We start from the raw sequence: 16,385 nt of genomic DNA, 5'->3' as shown, positions 1-16,385 counted from the left end.
ACTGGTCAATGGATTGCTCATGATTTTTGATTATTTCTGAACTACACAGTTGAAAGACAGCCCTAATATGATTGAAATGCTGCACTAATGCCTACCCACCTCCAGACTAACTGGTAGGGAAGGAAATAAATCACTCCGTTTTTAAGCCACAATAAGTTCTTTGTTGTCAGTTTTGTTCCTTGCAACCAAAAGCATTCCTAACAGATGAAAACTCCTTTAGAGCCTTCAGCTTTTAATGCCACATTGACATTGAAATTCACCTCCCTGTCAGAGCTTTTGAATCTGAAAAATCTTTTTGAAACGTCCACTTCAAAATGTAGGAAAAGGCCTGAAACATACAGCACTAAATAAGTGCATGAATAATCAGGGTCTGACTGCTCTAACTTCCAACCTCTATTTTTCAATTAGCTCCAAATTTACAGGAACTATTTTTAGTCTCCAGAACCTAAAAATTAATCAACTAGACTAATAACTTTTAGTTCTAAAAAATTAAACTATATAAAGCATTATACTTCATAATTATCATACTCTATTTAGTGGTTCCATGATTGCTGATGGAACAGAGAAGCTGTAATTAGTATCGAGTTCTTCCGAGTCATTTCTTTCCTTTAATTGTATTTTTCACCTCCATTATACTTGGAATACAACTTTCAAATGAATTAAAGAAAAAGTTCCAAAATTTTACCAAGACTACTGTTTAGTCTTCTCATGTCTCAGAACAAGCATGTCAAGGGCATAATACATTTCTAAAAACATAGTGAGTGTTCCATACTTTAATAATCTTAATTTATATATCATGCAGAAAAAAAAGAGCAATTCTTCTTTAAACCAGGGAGGGAAGAAAAGAATGGCAATGAGGAAAGGAGGGAGGAAAAAAGGAAGGATGAAGAAGAAAATCTAATTAAAAGTTCTAAAAAAAATAAAATTAAACCTTTTAAAGCCAAGAAATATTTAAACTTGTACTAGAAAAAACACAGTTCTGTTACTTACAATAGCCCATCTTCAAGTTGAACGTAATATCCTTTAAGGACAGGAATCAGTAATCTTAGAACTGCATCAGTGATCTTAAGCACTGATTAATGTTTAACATAGGATCTTTTATGAATATTATGGAAGTTCAAGATATAATTTCTTACTCAGTTTCATTCATAAGCTGCAAGTTTATTTTTAATGCATGCATTTGGCATCATGTGTGTGAATACACAGCAATTACCAAAATTATGCCAAGAATATAATAAAGAAGTTTGCTCTAATAACAGTTTATTTAGAAGTCTCCTTTTGTTAGGGGTGGATATGGGTTGAAAATCTAAGGCTTTTTTTTTTTCTCTCTCTGTTTCTCTGACTATGGGCTTAGAATTTGGTTTTAGGGAAAGAACACCTTATTGAGAAAATAAAACAACAATGTGCAGCATTAACACACAGAAGTTTCAGGTATTTTCATATCACTTTCCCCCCTTCCATTCAACTGATTCTCATTTCAGCTCTTTTACATCCCTGGTAAGCTTTTAATTTCAGTGAGTGTGTTTTTCATTTCTATGTGCTTACTTTACAAATTTGCCTTGTCTTTAGTATTGCCCTGTTGTGTCTTAAACTTTCTATTCCTTTAAAAATTGCTTCAATCATTTTGAACAGTTATTTTATAGTATCAAGATTATTCCATATAATGTCATTGACTGACTTCTGTTTTCCTATTTCCTCATATGGGTTTGTAAGTTTTTACTAGGAACTCATTTTTTCTCCCTCCCTCCCTGTATAAGTATGATATGCCCCTAACTGTCCTATGGGACATGATAACCTTTGCTTGCTTCACCAGAAAACTAAAGATTTTAATTATCCTGGACTCAGTTTCTTATTAATTTCTCAGCTTTTGGCTCCATATCATGTGACAGGGTAAATTTGAAGTTTCAGTTTCTCATGGGTGTGTGTGTGTGTGTGTGTGTGTTTTAATTCTCTCAAGTTCTAGGGAAAAGTGTCATTCTGTTACTGCTTTGCTGGGCTACTAAGCGGTTAATCTCGTCTCCCTTGTAAAGACAGTGCAGCTCTATCTGCATTTGCATTTCTACGTTTCTGTATGGAGCGCTCCCCGTTAGGTCAGCCCAGGCCTCCTGAGTACCAGATGTTCTCTGATTATCCTTTCTCAACAGTATTCCCTCCCCCTTTGTAATATTGGAAGTTTGGGTTTTATAATTAGCGGTAAGCACACTTTGCTGTATGGTGCCGTGCACAGGCTCATGTTCAAGCCTGGCCACTCACCAGCTCTCTGCCTTGGGGAAGTTAACCAGCCTCACTGAGCTCAGTTTAGTCATTTGCAGTTCGGGAGTAGCAATGATGACGTCACATGAGTAAATGATGTAGGTGTATGAAAAGCTTCTGTCAATTATTCAATTCTATTCTATTTTTCAAACCCAAACGATACCCCTGTTCCACCCTTATTGATTTCCAATGCTTCCTGAAGTTGGCTTTGAACTTATAGTACCTCAAGCATTTTATATCATGGGTATTGAGAAAGGTGGTCTGGATCTCTCTCTCCTACCATACATGCTGTAATTTGGAAGCCAAACTCTACCTCAGAAAATATGACTCCTAAAAAGTCATGTTTTCAGCTCACCTTTGGCTGTGGATTCCCAGTCACTCTGCATGTGAAAGTGACAGGCATTCCCTCGAAGATCTTGTAATGTTTCAGCTTCATCTCGAAGACTGGTGCCACTCCATTTTCCACAGGCACATCCGCACAGTGGGCTTCATCGCCTGATTCATCCACAGGAGACCTTTCCAGCCTGTACTCGATTTCACTGATGAGTCTCTGTTCACAGCTGGAGACTTTGTATTCCTGGATCAAACAGAGCAAGATCTTGTTAACAACCTCAATCCCCTGTGGTACAGTGTGTCCCGAGCCTCATCCCCTCTCCAATGAAGGCTCTTAGAAGACAGTGATATTTTTACCACAGAGCCTACAATCGGGTCTGAGCCCACTTCAGTTGCATATGAAATAGAAAACATCTGGGAGTAAGTGTATATGATATTTCAAATTATCTTCATCCAAAAACACAAAGTATAAAACTATGAAGATGAATTTCTCTTTGGGGGTGGGAGTCAGGGAGAAAGGCAATGGCTATATTTCCCTAAACTGTTTGTAAAAATAAAGCATGCTGGAACACCGATTTCACTCTGTGGGGAACGCTGACGCTGGGGGTGCACTTCTCCAGAAGGGCAGCACCAGTACATGTGGCCAGCAGCTGCAGTGCTGCACAGCACTGTATCAAACAAACCACAGGAAAGTGGCACCATGCTTTTCTTACAGTCTCTGAACTCCCTCAGCTCTGCAGTTATTAGGAACTGTTTTCCACTCCCTTAAAAGAAACAAAGGGTTGACAGTCTAATTAAGTGTTTGCAAAAGCAAAGCCCCCACCACCATCCTAAGGTGATTAACGTGGGCACTGCAGTTGCTGGCCTACAAAGACGACAAGGCAGCCCATTATAAGAGATTTTCTACTCAGTAGTAAATAGAAGATTGTTTTAACTAGGTTTTCTCTGAAAGAAGTTACTCGACCTTTAAAAAACAGTCCATTGGCCTGAGAAGAAATACAACACTATGAGTAAAACTGCAAAATATACACAAATTGCCCAGCCGGCTTCGCTCAGTGGTTGAGCATCGACCTGTGAACCAGGAAGTCTTGATTCGATTCCCGGTTAGGGTACATGCCTGGGTTGTGAGCTTGAACCCCCCAGTAGGGGGCATACACGAGGCAGCTGATCAATGATTCTGTTTCATCATTGATTTTTTTTATCTTTCTCTCCCTTTCCTTTCCTCTCTGAAATCAATAAAAATATATTTAAAAAAACATATAAGTTGTTCTGTCTAATTACTATCAAATTAATCCATTTAAGAGTTAGTACTTTTTCCTAGAAAGGTATAACGATGAGAAACTTTTCACAGTTTAAAGTTCAGAGTATCCACTAATGACAATCAAATTCAAATTTGTAATAAATGACAAGAAAAATCACGTTGCACTAATTTTGTTCATCTGGCATTAAATGAAAATAGACACTGTCATAGTATTTATGATTCATACATGGCATTAAACAAGGAAGCACACAAGAAACTAGATAGAGTGAAAGACTAGAAAGAGAAGAAAGGTGAAAAGCTTAACCTTTTGACCATCCAGAGGACTCCCTATAGAAGCATGAGGAGACCCAATTTCCTGTAATGGCAGAAAAAAAGAGGTGAAGACTAATAATAGAAATAATAACCTAGCAAGAGTTTTAGTTTTTTTTTAAGGGAGATTTTTGCAGTAGCTATATTTAACACAGGAAAATCTTTCAGATTCATTTCTCTACAGACACAAGAAAGAGTTTACTTGATTTTTAAAACTTTAATATGGAGACTACATCTGGAAACAGAAGCAGTGGAGATGAAAAACAATGGCTTATATCAATGACTTTTTTTGGTGGTAACAGGAGAACATTTTAGGTTTTCTGTTGATCAGTGATTTATAATTATATAAGTGAAGGAAAATAAAGATACAGTTTTTCTGTACGTGGCTATTTTGACTAAATATTAAAAATGTGATTGGAAATAGTCATTAGATATTTCAAACAATTTCAAGGAAAATAAGTTACTCTCCACACACAATTATTTTGCATGAAAGCACAGGTCAGGAAAAACAGAAAGATACTTGAAAGGAGAATAAACTGATCAACAAGAAGGTAAAAAGAACAGACACTGACTGAAATAATTCTATGCATCATTAACACAATGTCTGGCATATAGTATGTGCTCAGTAAATACAAATAAAATAATGCTTTTCTTTGACCTGCCCTATACTTTCCACAGAGTCAATACCAAGAATAGTGTCCATAAAGACTAGGGGAGAGGAGACACAGAAACTGTCAGTTTTCTAAGAAGCCCAGAGGAACACAGTACCTGATTAGCCGTTTCTTCCTCTGGCTCCTGAACGTTAAAGACAGTCGCACTGTCAGCACCTAGTAATCGACGGGCCATTCTTTCTTCATACGTTAACCTCTAAACAGAGTAAATCATAAAAAATGCAACATTAGGAAAGTCACAGTTGTATACCACCTCACGAAAAAGAATGAAAACCCCCACACAAACGAGTTTTGCTGTTTTCTGTAACTATATCTCCACCTATAGATCCCTGTGTGCAAAAGGCATCTGTTTCCTCCCCTGGCTTTAGTTGTCCTGACTTTCACAGTCCCCCCTCCCTTCTGCTCCTTAGGGCCTCATCCAGTGTTGGGACATGGGCTAACTAACCTTTCAAGCCACCAACTGATTGAACACAAATTCAAGGTGAGTAAAAGAAGCAACAAGGCAGAAACCACACAGAAAATGTGTGTCCCAAACCTATTCTTAACGATAAACATTTAGGCTAGTGGGCAGTGATGGCGTCTCACCTCTGAGAGCATTTTTCTAGGTTGTTGTGTAACATAGGGGGAATGGAGGCAAATAGAATAATCCACAAAGAGTGACTGCACATGGCTGAGTTAGCAGACAGACTATGAAAGATATTTCCTAATGCGACTACCCACAATTCATGATTCTGCTCAGAGGAAAACTGCTTGCCTATCAAGAAATGAAAGTAGTCATGTTTTTGCACTAGCAGCCAGCACTTTTGGATTATTCTGTCTGTTGGGCTGATTCCTGCTCTTGAGTGGTGGGTTGAAAATGCCTTAGAATTACAGGTCTGGGATGAAATTTAAGAGACCATTTCCCCATCAGGGGCATTTTACAAGCAACTGTTTGACTGAAAATAAAGAAGAATTAGTAAGGCAGGATCTAAAATATAGTACAGAAATTATTTTAGATAAACTTCTAAACTTCTGAATATGGATGCAAATTCTATTGGAAACGCTCTCTAATCAGGAAAATATGTGGGGTAAATTTATAATTTCCAGTAATCACTGGTTCCACGCCCAACTGAAGCCGGGAATTGAAACAAGTCAAGTGCCAAATGACAAGCAGCCCTGAAGTTCAAATTATTTCATTTAGCCAAGAAGGGCAGAGGACAAGAAGAGGCAGAAGTAGGTGTTTGGTGCACGGAGTGTCTCAGCCCAATCAATATGTTATTATGTAAATTTTCTCATGTTTCTTTTTTTAAAAAAATTTTTTTATTGGTTTCAGAGAGGAAGGGAAAGGGAGAGAGAGAGATAGAAACATCAATGATGAGAATCATTGATCGGTTGCCTCTTGCATGCCCCCTACTGGGATCAAGTCTGCAATCCAGGCAGGTGCCCTTGACCGGAATCGAACCGGGGACCCTTCAGTCCCCAGGCCGACGCTCTATCCACTGAGACAAACTGGCTAGGGCTATTTTTCTCATGATTCTAAAAAAATAAGTAAATAAAAATCAATGAATTCTGCTCCCTTAAAAGTCTTCCTAAAGTTTCATGGAAAACTGCATCAGCAGCAGAGAGAGGACTGGAATAATTTCCCACTCTGTTCCTCATAAACAAAGACATCAATTTGACACATAGTCCTTCACCTGAATGCACTTGCATCATTAGAAGCCAAATTTGCTTCACAGTTTTGTTTCTAAGCACTATGCCAGTGATGGCGAACCTTTTGAGCTCGGCGTGTCAGCATTTTGAAAAACCCTAACTTAACTCTGGTGCTGTGTCACATATAGAAATTTTTTGATCTTTGCAACCATAGTAAAACAAAGACTTATATTTTTGATATTTATTTTATATATTTAAATGCCATTTAACAAAGAAAAATCAACCAAAAAAATGAGTTCGTGTGTCACCTCTGACACACGTGTCATAGGTTCGCCATCACTGCACTATGCCATGTGGATATACAAGCCCTATCTTTGGAAGCCAAAAAGAAGTAACAATAATATGTAACATTAGGGAAAAGTTGCTTGAGGGTCCTATTTCCTAAAAGTGGAAGCCTTACTTTCCTTGTCCTTTTAAACTCTTCAATATGGAAATCTATGGCCCTTATTGTGATGTCATTCTGTATATATCCCAGTGAAATATGACAAATAAAAATACTATATACATATAATTTATATAGTATGCTATAATATCTTATAGAAGTCTTACTTTAACCAAGAGAATTTTAGTCCATAAAGAATATTTAAACAGCCAGAAAGGAAAAAGAAACAAACTGGAGAGATGCCATCCCTTACCTGGCCTGAAAAAGTTCCCATAAGCACTTGTTTTAACCTTTCAAAGGCTTCCATTGACAGAGCCAGAGCAGACGTCCCGAGTATGTGCACGGACACACACAGTCATTTCAGGGAGAAGCATTTCCCTCTGTCAAAGTCTGTTCTCAGTGAGATGAGTAACTAACACAAGATCTCATGAGGATCTTAGTCTTCCTGAACCAGGATCAGGATGCCCTACTAGTTAAAATCAGCACCTTTGTTCCCTACCTTTCTGTTCAAACAGGGTCTGTTCTCACATTTTTAGTTATCAATGCTTTATAATTAAAATTTCTAGAAAACATAATTAGCACCGTGAGATTTCTATTCTGAAAAAGGTGTCTGAGAGGGAGACTTTATACAAAGGCCCTTTTTCTCTTGTACTTAAGAGCCAAGCACATTTTCTGGTGCTAATTCCATAATAAAGCCACACAAAGGCTCCTTTCCTTCATTGGGGAAATCTTACTGATAGACTTGCTTTTCCTGTCCCCTTAAAATATTCTGATGTGATGAGAAAAGGGTCAGTAAAAAACATAAAAAACAAACAACTGATGAGGAAACATTTAAGTCCAATGGAGAAAGCTTTATCTACTCTACAATTCTGCAGCTTTCAAACATAATTATTTTTTTCTTGAGTCTATCTAGTTGTCTTGCTCTGACAAACCAGAACAAGACTGAAACAGCCTTACTCTTTCAGATTATTCAGTCAATAGTGATCGTCTAGTGGAATAGAACTGGACGCCAGCAATGATTTCCTTAGTAAAGGTATTTTTTTGTGTAGCATCGGTACATGCCATAGAATCCCAATTCTCCTTTTGGTACTTGAATTCTAATTTGCTGCTTTGGTGTAGACAGATTGCTCCAAAGCACACCTTCTCCCTCCCTCCCCACCCCTGCCCCTCCCAGAGGTTTGTTATTTTTTCTTTTAACATCACAGTTCTGCATTTATTCTACCCCAGACCTTAAAATCAGCCCTTCTTCCTTTATCTCCAACTTGCGATCCTGACTCCAACAATAGTTTATGGAATAACAGAAAGAAGCCACTGTCTCCTTTTCCCCGGATTCAAGTCATTATACTCAGAGGAATGTAGAGATCCAAAGGCAATAAAATCAGGTTTGTGGACAAATCTTAAGAACCTAAGTCTTAGTGAAGCCAGGGAAGAGCTCTCTGATGTGGGGAGCGTGTGTTCCAAGCCCAGGCCCCCGGTCTCTCCATACCGGCTGGCCGTTGTTTAGTAGGTCCTCCTTGAAGCGCAGTTTTCGTTCCAGGTCCTGAATGACAGCGTCCTTGGTGCCCTGGATCTCCTCATCAGAGGCTATTCGAGCAGTCCTGCTGGCCTTCTTTGGAAATCCCCTGCAGGGCAGAAGCACAAGGCGGTATAGTCCTTTGTCAGGCATATCAACCCGAGTTGAACATTCAAGTCTAGCAAGAAAGGGTACACATGTCATTGTGTTTCTTCCCACTCTTGTTTTTACGCTACATCTATTCTAACTAATTTTGGAAAGAACCATGAAAGCTGGATTCGGTGTTCAGGTAACAGTAATTGGAACCCGTTTTCAGAGGAAGTTCAGACATCTTAGGGGAGTGTGCCTCGGTGGTTAGATAAATGCCAAGGACAGCGAAGGCCTGCGTTCTAGCTCTAAGGAGGCAGCCAGGTGAAGGGAAAATAGGATGTGATTTATAATCAGACCTAGGCTTAAAATCTGGCTTTGTCTTGTATTAAGTTTGTGACTTTGAGCCAGTTTCTTAACGTTTCTTATGAGCAGGAATAAAAATGTATACAACTGACTGTTGAGATGATTTGAAAGAGAACATATTTTTCTTTCATACTTTCATTAATTCAGTCCTTCCGATTCTCTGAAATGAATGGATTCAACAACAGTACTTAGCCCACGCTAAGCAGATACTAAGTGTGTTACCTTTCCGTCTGTCCTACCTTGATTAGGGAAGATGTTCTCTCCTAGAGGACCTGGAAGGTCTGCAGGGCCTGCTGTGCTAGGTGCATCCCAGGCCTCCTCAACCTCCTCTCAGGATAGGTGACATGCCAGAGCCTTTCTCTCCAAGATAAGTGACAGGACCCTGAGCCACGGGAGCCAGGGCCTTGGTGCTTGGTGCGTGTGGAATCCACTTTCGTTGGTGCCTTAAGCAATTTCCCTCCTATTTCTCCTACTTTCCCTCACAAGGCTGAGGGTAAAGATGAAGGAGAAATGGCATACCTGTCCCATTGCCTCCTGAGGGCCTGCACCTGGTCTTCCCAACAGCCATTCTCTCCTCCTGTCCACTCCCCCTTGTTTTCTGGCTGAGCTCCCTCTGATTTTGTTGGGTGTTTATCCTTCAGTGCGCTTGGGAAAGGTGGTCCCCACCCCTCTCCAACCCCAGGGGTGATTAATCTATGTCAGTTTGAGTGGTCTCAATCCTCTGGACAGTAAGGAGCCAGAGGTCTGTGGTAGCGCCCTAGCCAATGAGATAGGGGAATAGAGGTGGGAGAGAGGGGTGCGGTGCCCCAGTTAAAAACTCCCCATCTCTGAAAAGAAACACATAGGAAGAAATGTTCCTCTTCTATCACTGTGTCCAAAGTGTAACGTTCCAAACGGCCGCATCCACTTCGTGACCACCAAGGGAGAGCCCGCGTGCCAATGACGACAGCTTCGAAAGAGCCTGCGTCCCCGATTGTTGGGGGACACTGTGTTCACCTACCACGGAACTGCCTGACCCCACTTGTTATGTTAAACAATAAACCTTATGCATTTAATCTGGTAGTTGAGTCTTCTGTTACCTACAATGGAAACATTCTGATAGCTTTTCCAGGTCCTTCCTTTCTAGTCATTTGCCCCTGAAGTTCAAATAGGATGATGTTAGACATTGGTTTTAAAAAAACAACAACACAAAGAAATAAAATATTGTGATATCCTGTGTTAGTAATATCAAAGTGGTTAGTCAAACTTTAAACTGCTCCCTGGGAATGGGTCTTGATTTTTAAGGAGCTGGGCAATGAATTTGGGGCATATTAATAGCAAGGGCCGTAGGAATTATGATTTGCAACCATTTAACAAAAATCTATATAGTTTGCCTACTTTCCTAAGCCCAGAGCCTCTCTTCCTTACCCTTTTTCTTGGGGTAATGTCACCAGCCTAACGTCTCCTCGGAATGGAGGGCCCTAAGTCAACCCCATTAATTATTGCACCATGTTTGTTTTCTTCATAACCCTTAGCACACGTGAGCATTACATGTCCTGTGTGCCGCTCTCCCACATGCCTCCTTTGTTAATCACAGTGCCTGTCAAATAGCAGGCCTCCAAAGCACACTGGTGGAGTGAGTGCATGGATGCCCTGTGTCTCCATCTCCACTTCCGACCTCTCTCTGTGTTCCCTCCTCAGGCAAGAACGTTTGTGCCAGAGCCGTGGGACACCAAACCACACATAACAAGTCAGGTTCAGAACAAGTAAAAACGTTACTCAGTCTTGGAAATAAAGTTCTTCTGACGACAACCTTGCATCTGAGAACTAGAAAAGCTAGGTTCTGAAGGCACCTGCAAGCTGGTCCTAAAGACAGGGCGCTCATTGTACACCAGCTTTATTGGGAACACACAGGTTCCCGTCATTCATTTGTACCTGACACCATAAGCCGGTTGCACAACTGTGTGCCGGCGAGCAGCCGCGATGACAGGAGTCTTGCCGTGTGTCTGCAGGCAGACATGCCGAGAGCTGTGTTCTCTCACAGATGAGCATGGAAGGGGCAAGAGGAGGGCTCTCGAGGCCAGGACGGAGCCCTGAACAAGAGAGGCAGGGCACTGTGTTTTTAAAAGACAGCCGCAGCTCTCCTGAATGAGTAAACACCCGTCTATTTACTACTGAATAAGTCCTGTCGCTTCAAAAGCGTCTCTCAGTGCACTTGCCTCTCAGGGGACCTAAGCACCTGGGGACCACCGCTCCGGGACGGCACGTGCAGGCACAGTCACTTCGGCAGGAGGACACTCCTGCCGCTCGGTGCCTTATAACTTCAGATCCAAATACAAACCCCGATCATTCTGTATTTCTTCTTTAACAAGCCGGCTCCCTAAGCACAGGAAGATGACCAGCATTCGAAGGGCATCTACTTCATCTCCGTTTCCCCCTATTTTTAAAGACATTATTTTCCCTTACTTACAGAAATTCAAGGTACATGTATTTTCTTGATTCTGAGCAATTAACACTGAAATGAATGAAGCAAATGGAAGATTTTTAAATGCATGAGTCTCATAGCATTATTGGGGAAATTGCATGAGGTGATGCATAGCTTACAGAAACTAGCCAGCATGGAAGTGAACCCCAGAGACGAGATTGGCCGAGGGAAATGGAATGAAAGAGGGGAAGGAGGTAAAAAAAAGATGCCAAGAACCCTGGGCTAGAGTCTCCAAAACTGTGGAAATAACCTTTACTGATGGACTTTTCAGGGCTCAGCTTTGCTCTAGGAATACAATGCTGAACAAAACTTAAGTCACTATACTTACAAAACTTCTACTGTGGTGGGGGGGGGAGGGGGGAGAGGGAAAGGAAGTAGAGGAAGGGAGGGAGGGAAGGAAGGATGGAAGGAGGGACATACCAGGAGGTGGTCAGTGCTGTGAAGTGACGGGAGTGTGAGGAGATGACTAGACAGTGAGGTTAATCCCAGTTCTGAGCAGCTGACACTACAGCTGAGGCCCAGGTGATAGGACGGTGCCACCTGTGTGAGGGCCTATGGGAGAGCGGGGCAGTGCAAAGGTCCTCGGCCAGAATGAGCCTGGCAGGTTGACAGGGCGTTGTGAGCCTTGGGGACAGAGGTACAGGCACAGGTTACAGCATTTCTCATACTTGTTTTAATATGGAGCCCCCCCCCCCCCAAGAGTATCTCATTTGGACTAATGCACTTCAGGAAATACTTAGAAACTGTTAAAAACTGAGTGAGTACAGAGTTAAGGGGTTAGTATATAAAGTTTGGGTTAAGAACCAAAATGGAGGATTTGGAAGGGGGAGGCCCCAGGAAAGAAAAGTAGTTGTAAGTTTTTGAGGCAAAGTTTTGGTGAACGGGTTGTTTTCCTATAAAGCTAACTCTGTGTTGGAGTTCAGGGTAATTAAAATGGCTGTGGCTTGTTCCCCTAGATGGCACCTACTTTTGGTAAATGAAGAGCAACAGCTCATCAGGAAATAATGCGTGGTGACAAAGATGATTTGTGCAATTACAAGTAAAATGCTTATTCCAAGAAAACCGTTACCCAAAGCAGCACCTTCACAAAACCCTTACCCAGAAGCAAACCTCAACCTTTACACAGTCCATCCAAGCCTCCCACACGACAGCCGTTAGTCGTTCACACGCTCAGCCCCACTGTGCAGAAAGCAGCACTGTTTACTCTGGCTTCAGCAGTAAGTCACTTACGTTTACAAATAACACCCATGTGGCGGGGGTGGGGCAGAAACCTCTCAAGCACAGATGCAAGCATCTGGGAGGTCAACTCTTCCAGATTCAGCCACCACCAAATCCCAGAAGATCCCCCTCCTGCCCCCCCCCCCCCCACCTTGGCTACTGAATAATCTTAAGAGCATCCTCCCCTTGATATACTAGTCTAGGTCAACTCGGTCAGTGTTATTTCAGGAACTCAAATCTCCAGAGTACAGCACTGATTTAAGAGGTCATGAACCTGTCTGGAGAACTTTTTAAACTACTAATAGAGTCCTCTCATAGTCAGTGATTATCTAATGGCAACGAAATTTCACAACAGTTCCAGAGTGAGCAAAATCATTAACATGTTGGCACTTCGTTATCCCTCATGTTTAAGAAAGTAATATGTCAATTAATATATGAAAGAGCCCCAAATCGTGCTCGCTTTGGCAGCACATATACTAAAATTGGAATGATACAGAGAAGATTTGCATGGCCCCTGCGGAAGGATGACACGCAAATTTGTGAAGCGTTCCATATTTTTTAAAAAAAAGCCCAGAATACACAAACTGAGTTTTTGTATATCTAAAGCCAAAGTGATTAGAGTACAGTGAGTACCTGAAGCTCATGCTTAATTAAGGAAAATAGATCAATTTATACTAATATTAGCTTCTCTTCACATCCTCTTTTGGGTTCTCTAAAGAATAAACACACACCTGCGTGTGCTATGCCTATTTGTTAACCCCACATAACTCCATATAGAGCCATCCAGGACAGAACAGGTCTCATTCTGAGCAGACATTTCAGCAGAATTGTCACTAGTCACAGCGGACCCCGAGACCGCTCCTGCTAATTTGCTGGGACATACTTGCCCAGGGTTGGTTACAACTTTGTGTAGATTCCTCTACGGCATACTGTTAGGACCGAAATGAGCCCAATGACAAGGCCCTGGGGTAGCCCCCAACCCTCTCAGCCTCAGCCTCTAATGGGGCATGACGCGGCCCCCGCCCACCAGTCTCCTGCAGAACAGAAGGACAAGATCCCGGTGTCATGTCTGCAGAGTCCAATGCAGCTTTTGTCTTTTCTACTAGTTACTATCCAACCACTGTCTTGACTTGAAAACTAAAGTGCATTTGCATCTGTTTTCGAACTTTCTCTTGAGACTTGGGCAATTTTGCTTTGTTGGTCTGTAGCAGTTTTCTTTCATTAAGAAATAACAGACATCAGATGTTTTAGAGATAAACTGGGGCAAGTCATTAGATCTAATGACTCCCCTCCTTGCTTAAGTTTATTCTAGCACCCTGGGAAATCTCCTCACCTCTTGGTGCCTGTCACCTTGAATAAGGACAGTGTTCCCACCTACCTGTTTCTTATACACGGAGGGGGGTGGGGTGGGGAGGGAGGGAGAGGGACAGTGAGATCATGTCTATAAAGGGCCGAGTGCCTGCAGAATAAAGGCTCTCAATACATCTGTATAAAGGCTCTTACTGAGACCTGCTTTTATTCTTGACAAACATGGGGTAATGTTTCAAACCAAAGACCTACTTCTAGGAGAGGCAACGAAGAATATGCAGTAGTGCAGCACTTTGGTTATGGGGCACCCCTCTGTGAGAACAGATGCCAAGAATGCTAAGGTGGGCAAAAACCACAGTGCCAATGGGTTCTCGGGCTGGATCTGATACGGTTCCCCTTGAGGGTGGTGCAGCTGCTCAGAGACCAGCACAGATAGGGCTGCGGCACTGCCTCCGGGCGCCATTCCCAAGTCCTCGGGATTCCACCCGCTCTCAGGGCTGATGGGCCAGGTTGAGTAGAAGAACGGGGTTACAGCAATGGGAACTGTAAACCTGTCCGCATTTGTGAGGGGAATGGAAGACATTCCTTTTATAAAAGTGCAAACATTTCTTTCTAAGGCGTGTTCTCCTCACTGCCTGCACCTGAGACCCAGTCACCTTAACATTCGCGGGTATCGCAGCTTAAAGGAGGGCGCTGTTTCCTCTGCTGGTGACCCCGGGAACCTCGCGGAGGACTGTGGCAGCCTGAAGAAAGGCACCAGAGGAACCCCTGGTGCCGAAGCTCCCCAAACCACAGTCAACCAGCGACTGACTGCCGCTGCTGCCAGGCTGCTCGCTCTTGTTTGTCTTCCTGACTGTGGTGATCACGGGCAGCCATGGCCTGTGTCCCCCGCCTCGACCTCTGCTACCCAGACTTTTGAGAAACAGAACCTCATCTCCACAGACCATTTAGAAAGTTAGTAAATAACCAACCTATTCTTTAACAAGGACAATGGTAAACATGCAGACAGACTAAAACAGCTGGTATGCAATTGAGTCAGAAAACAGGTATCTGAAATTTATAAAAATTTTGGTAAAACAAGGCAGGCCAAAACACACACACACACACACACACACACACACACACACACAAACTAATGTATTTCTACTTCACTGAGATGTGTCATCAATCTATTTACTACAACTTGACACATACGCCAGAATCATCCAACTAGACGCAAGGGTGGGCAATGTCTGGCCCGAGGGCCACATAAGGCCTGAGAAATCATTCGGTCTGGCCCTGCCAAGGCATTAGAGGTGAGTTAATTAAATGTTTGACCAAATATAGCAGAGTAATTTTTAAGTTGATAATTTTGTACGGCCCACAAATGATGTTATACGTATCCAAATGGCCCTTGGCAGGAAAAAGGTTCCCTACCCCTGAGTTAGAGAAATAACACAAATGACACTGAATTTGCTGTCACAATGGCCACGAGTAACCAATGACATATGAATGAAAGTAATTGAAAAGGTTCATCTCACAAGAGTCTGGCAGTTCCTCCAAGTTCACGGATGCCAGTTAGTTGTGGCAGCCCCAAAAGGAACACGGTCTTTGGCAAATGATGTGGCTTATTATCATGAATAAAGAGCTACCTTTTTGTTTTTCATTCAGAATGCAAGCGAGGAAAAAAATGTTCCTCACTTTATGCCAGAGGAAAATAAGTTCTACAAGTTACATGTCTCAAACCCAAAGAAAGAATCCAAGCGTGTGACTTAGCAACAGGAACGTCTCTAGAAGACAGAGGACAGCCATATAACGATGGCTTGCTGGGCTGGGACAGAGCTAAACATCTGCTGCCTGGCATTGCCACTTGTCTTCGGTGTCCCAGCACCTAACTATCTCTGGGGACAGTTTTGTACAGGCACAAAACCAGCATGACTTCTCCATTAACTTAAAAGAAAAGGCAGGAGCTACTGGACTCTAGTGGAGGCAAGTATAAAATACGTTGACTCTATAAAACGAGTCACTGCGATACAGGCTGATAAGAAGCAAATGCTTCTGTTACTTGAGGTTAAGATCTTAAAACCTCTTAAGGTTTTTATCTTCTTCAGATAATTTCAAAGTCCAAGATCAGAATAAAACCACTGTTTCTATTTAGGAAAAGGCATGACCACCCAGTGCCTTTGATAGACTACTCTTTAAAGTCCTACATGAGGAGTAGTAAATTATTTATATAGTATTTATCTTCCTAGGAAGCAAGATTTGGTACCATTTCGTCTTACAAGAGAGGATAAAGTGTCATGCAGCCAACACCCGCTTCTTGAAGCGGGCAGTTAGTGTCTTTGTATCAAGATAATGCTTCATTTCCTAGCTCAGAGAAGCAGGGGAGAAAGAGAAAGGTTTTCTCAGGCAATCCCTCTGACTCAACTTTCAGTAGAAGCCCATTATCACATCATTACCACACAGACCTCTCCTTTATTTCACTTATTTATGTATTCATTTGACTGAACTTTTTCCAATAAAGATTTGAGAAGAAGCCAGATTTTGAGTTC

The 16,385-nt window shown here is 42.0% G+C and overlaps 1 protein-coding gene and 1 non-coding gene across 16 annotated transcripts in view; one reads left to right on the top strand and one right to left on the bottom strand.

The window, feature by feature from the left end:
• The window catches only part of PALLD (palladin, cytoskeletal associated protein), a 407,453-nt gene that overhangs the window by 25,689 nt on the left and 365,379 nt on the right, over nt 1-16,385 (bottom strand). For 11 of the 15 annotated variants that reach the window (XM_036315085.1, XM_036315088.1, XM_036315090.1 and 8 more), the window contains 4 exons: nt 8,385-8,520; nt 4,925-5,023; nt 4,152-4,202; nt 2,609-2,830 (listed from right to left, as the gene is read on the bottom strand). In XM_036315085.1, coding sequence (XP_036170978.1) covers nt 2,609-2,830; nt 4,152-4,202; nt 4,925-5,023; nt 8,385-8,520 — 508 coding nt within the window. The other 4 variants (XM_036315087.1, XM_036315092.1, XM_036315098.1 and 1 more) reach the window with 3 other exon arrangements.
• LOC118659370 lies at nt 12,999-13,105 on the top strand. Its single transcript, XR_004968506.1, has one exon. It is a non-coding gene; the product is annotated as a U6 spliceosomal RNA (small nuclear RNA).

This window comes from Myotis myotis, unplaced genomic scaffold (assembly GCF_014108235.1).
Source record: "Myotis myotis isolate mMyoMyo1 unplaced genomic scaffold, mMyoMyo1.p scaffold_m19_p_6, whole genome shotgun sequence".
NCBI lineage: Eukaryota > Metazoa > Chordata > Mammalia > Chiroptera > Vespertilionidae > Myotis > Myotis myotis.
The sequence above is the reverse complement of the archived record's forward strand: the minus strand, read 5'-3'. Positions and strand labels throughout refer to the sequence as shown.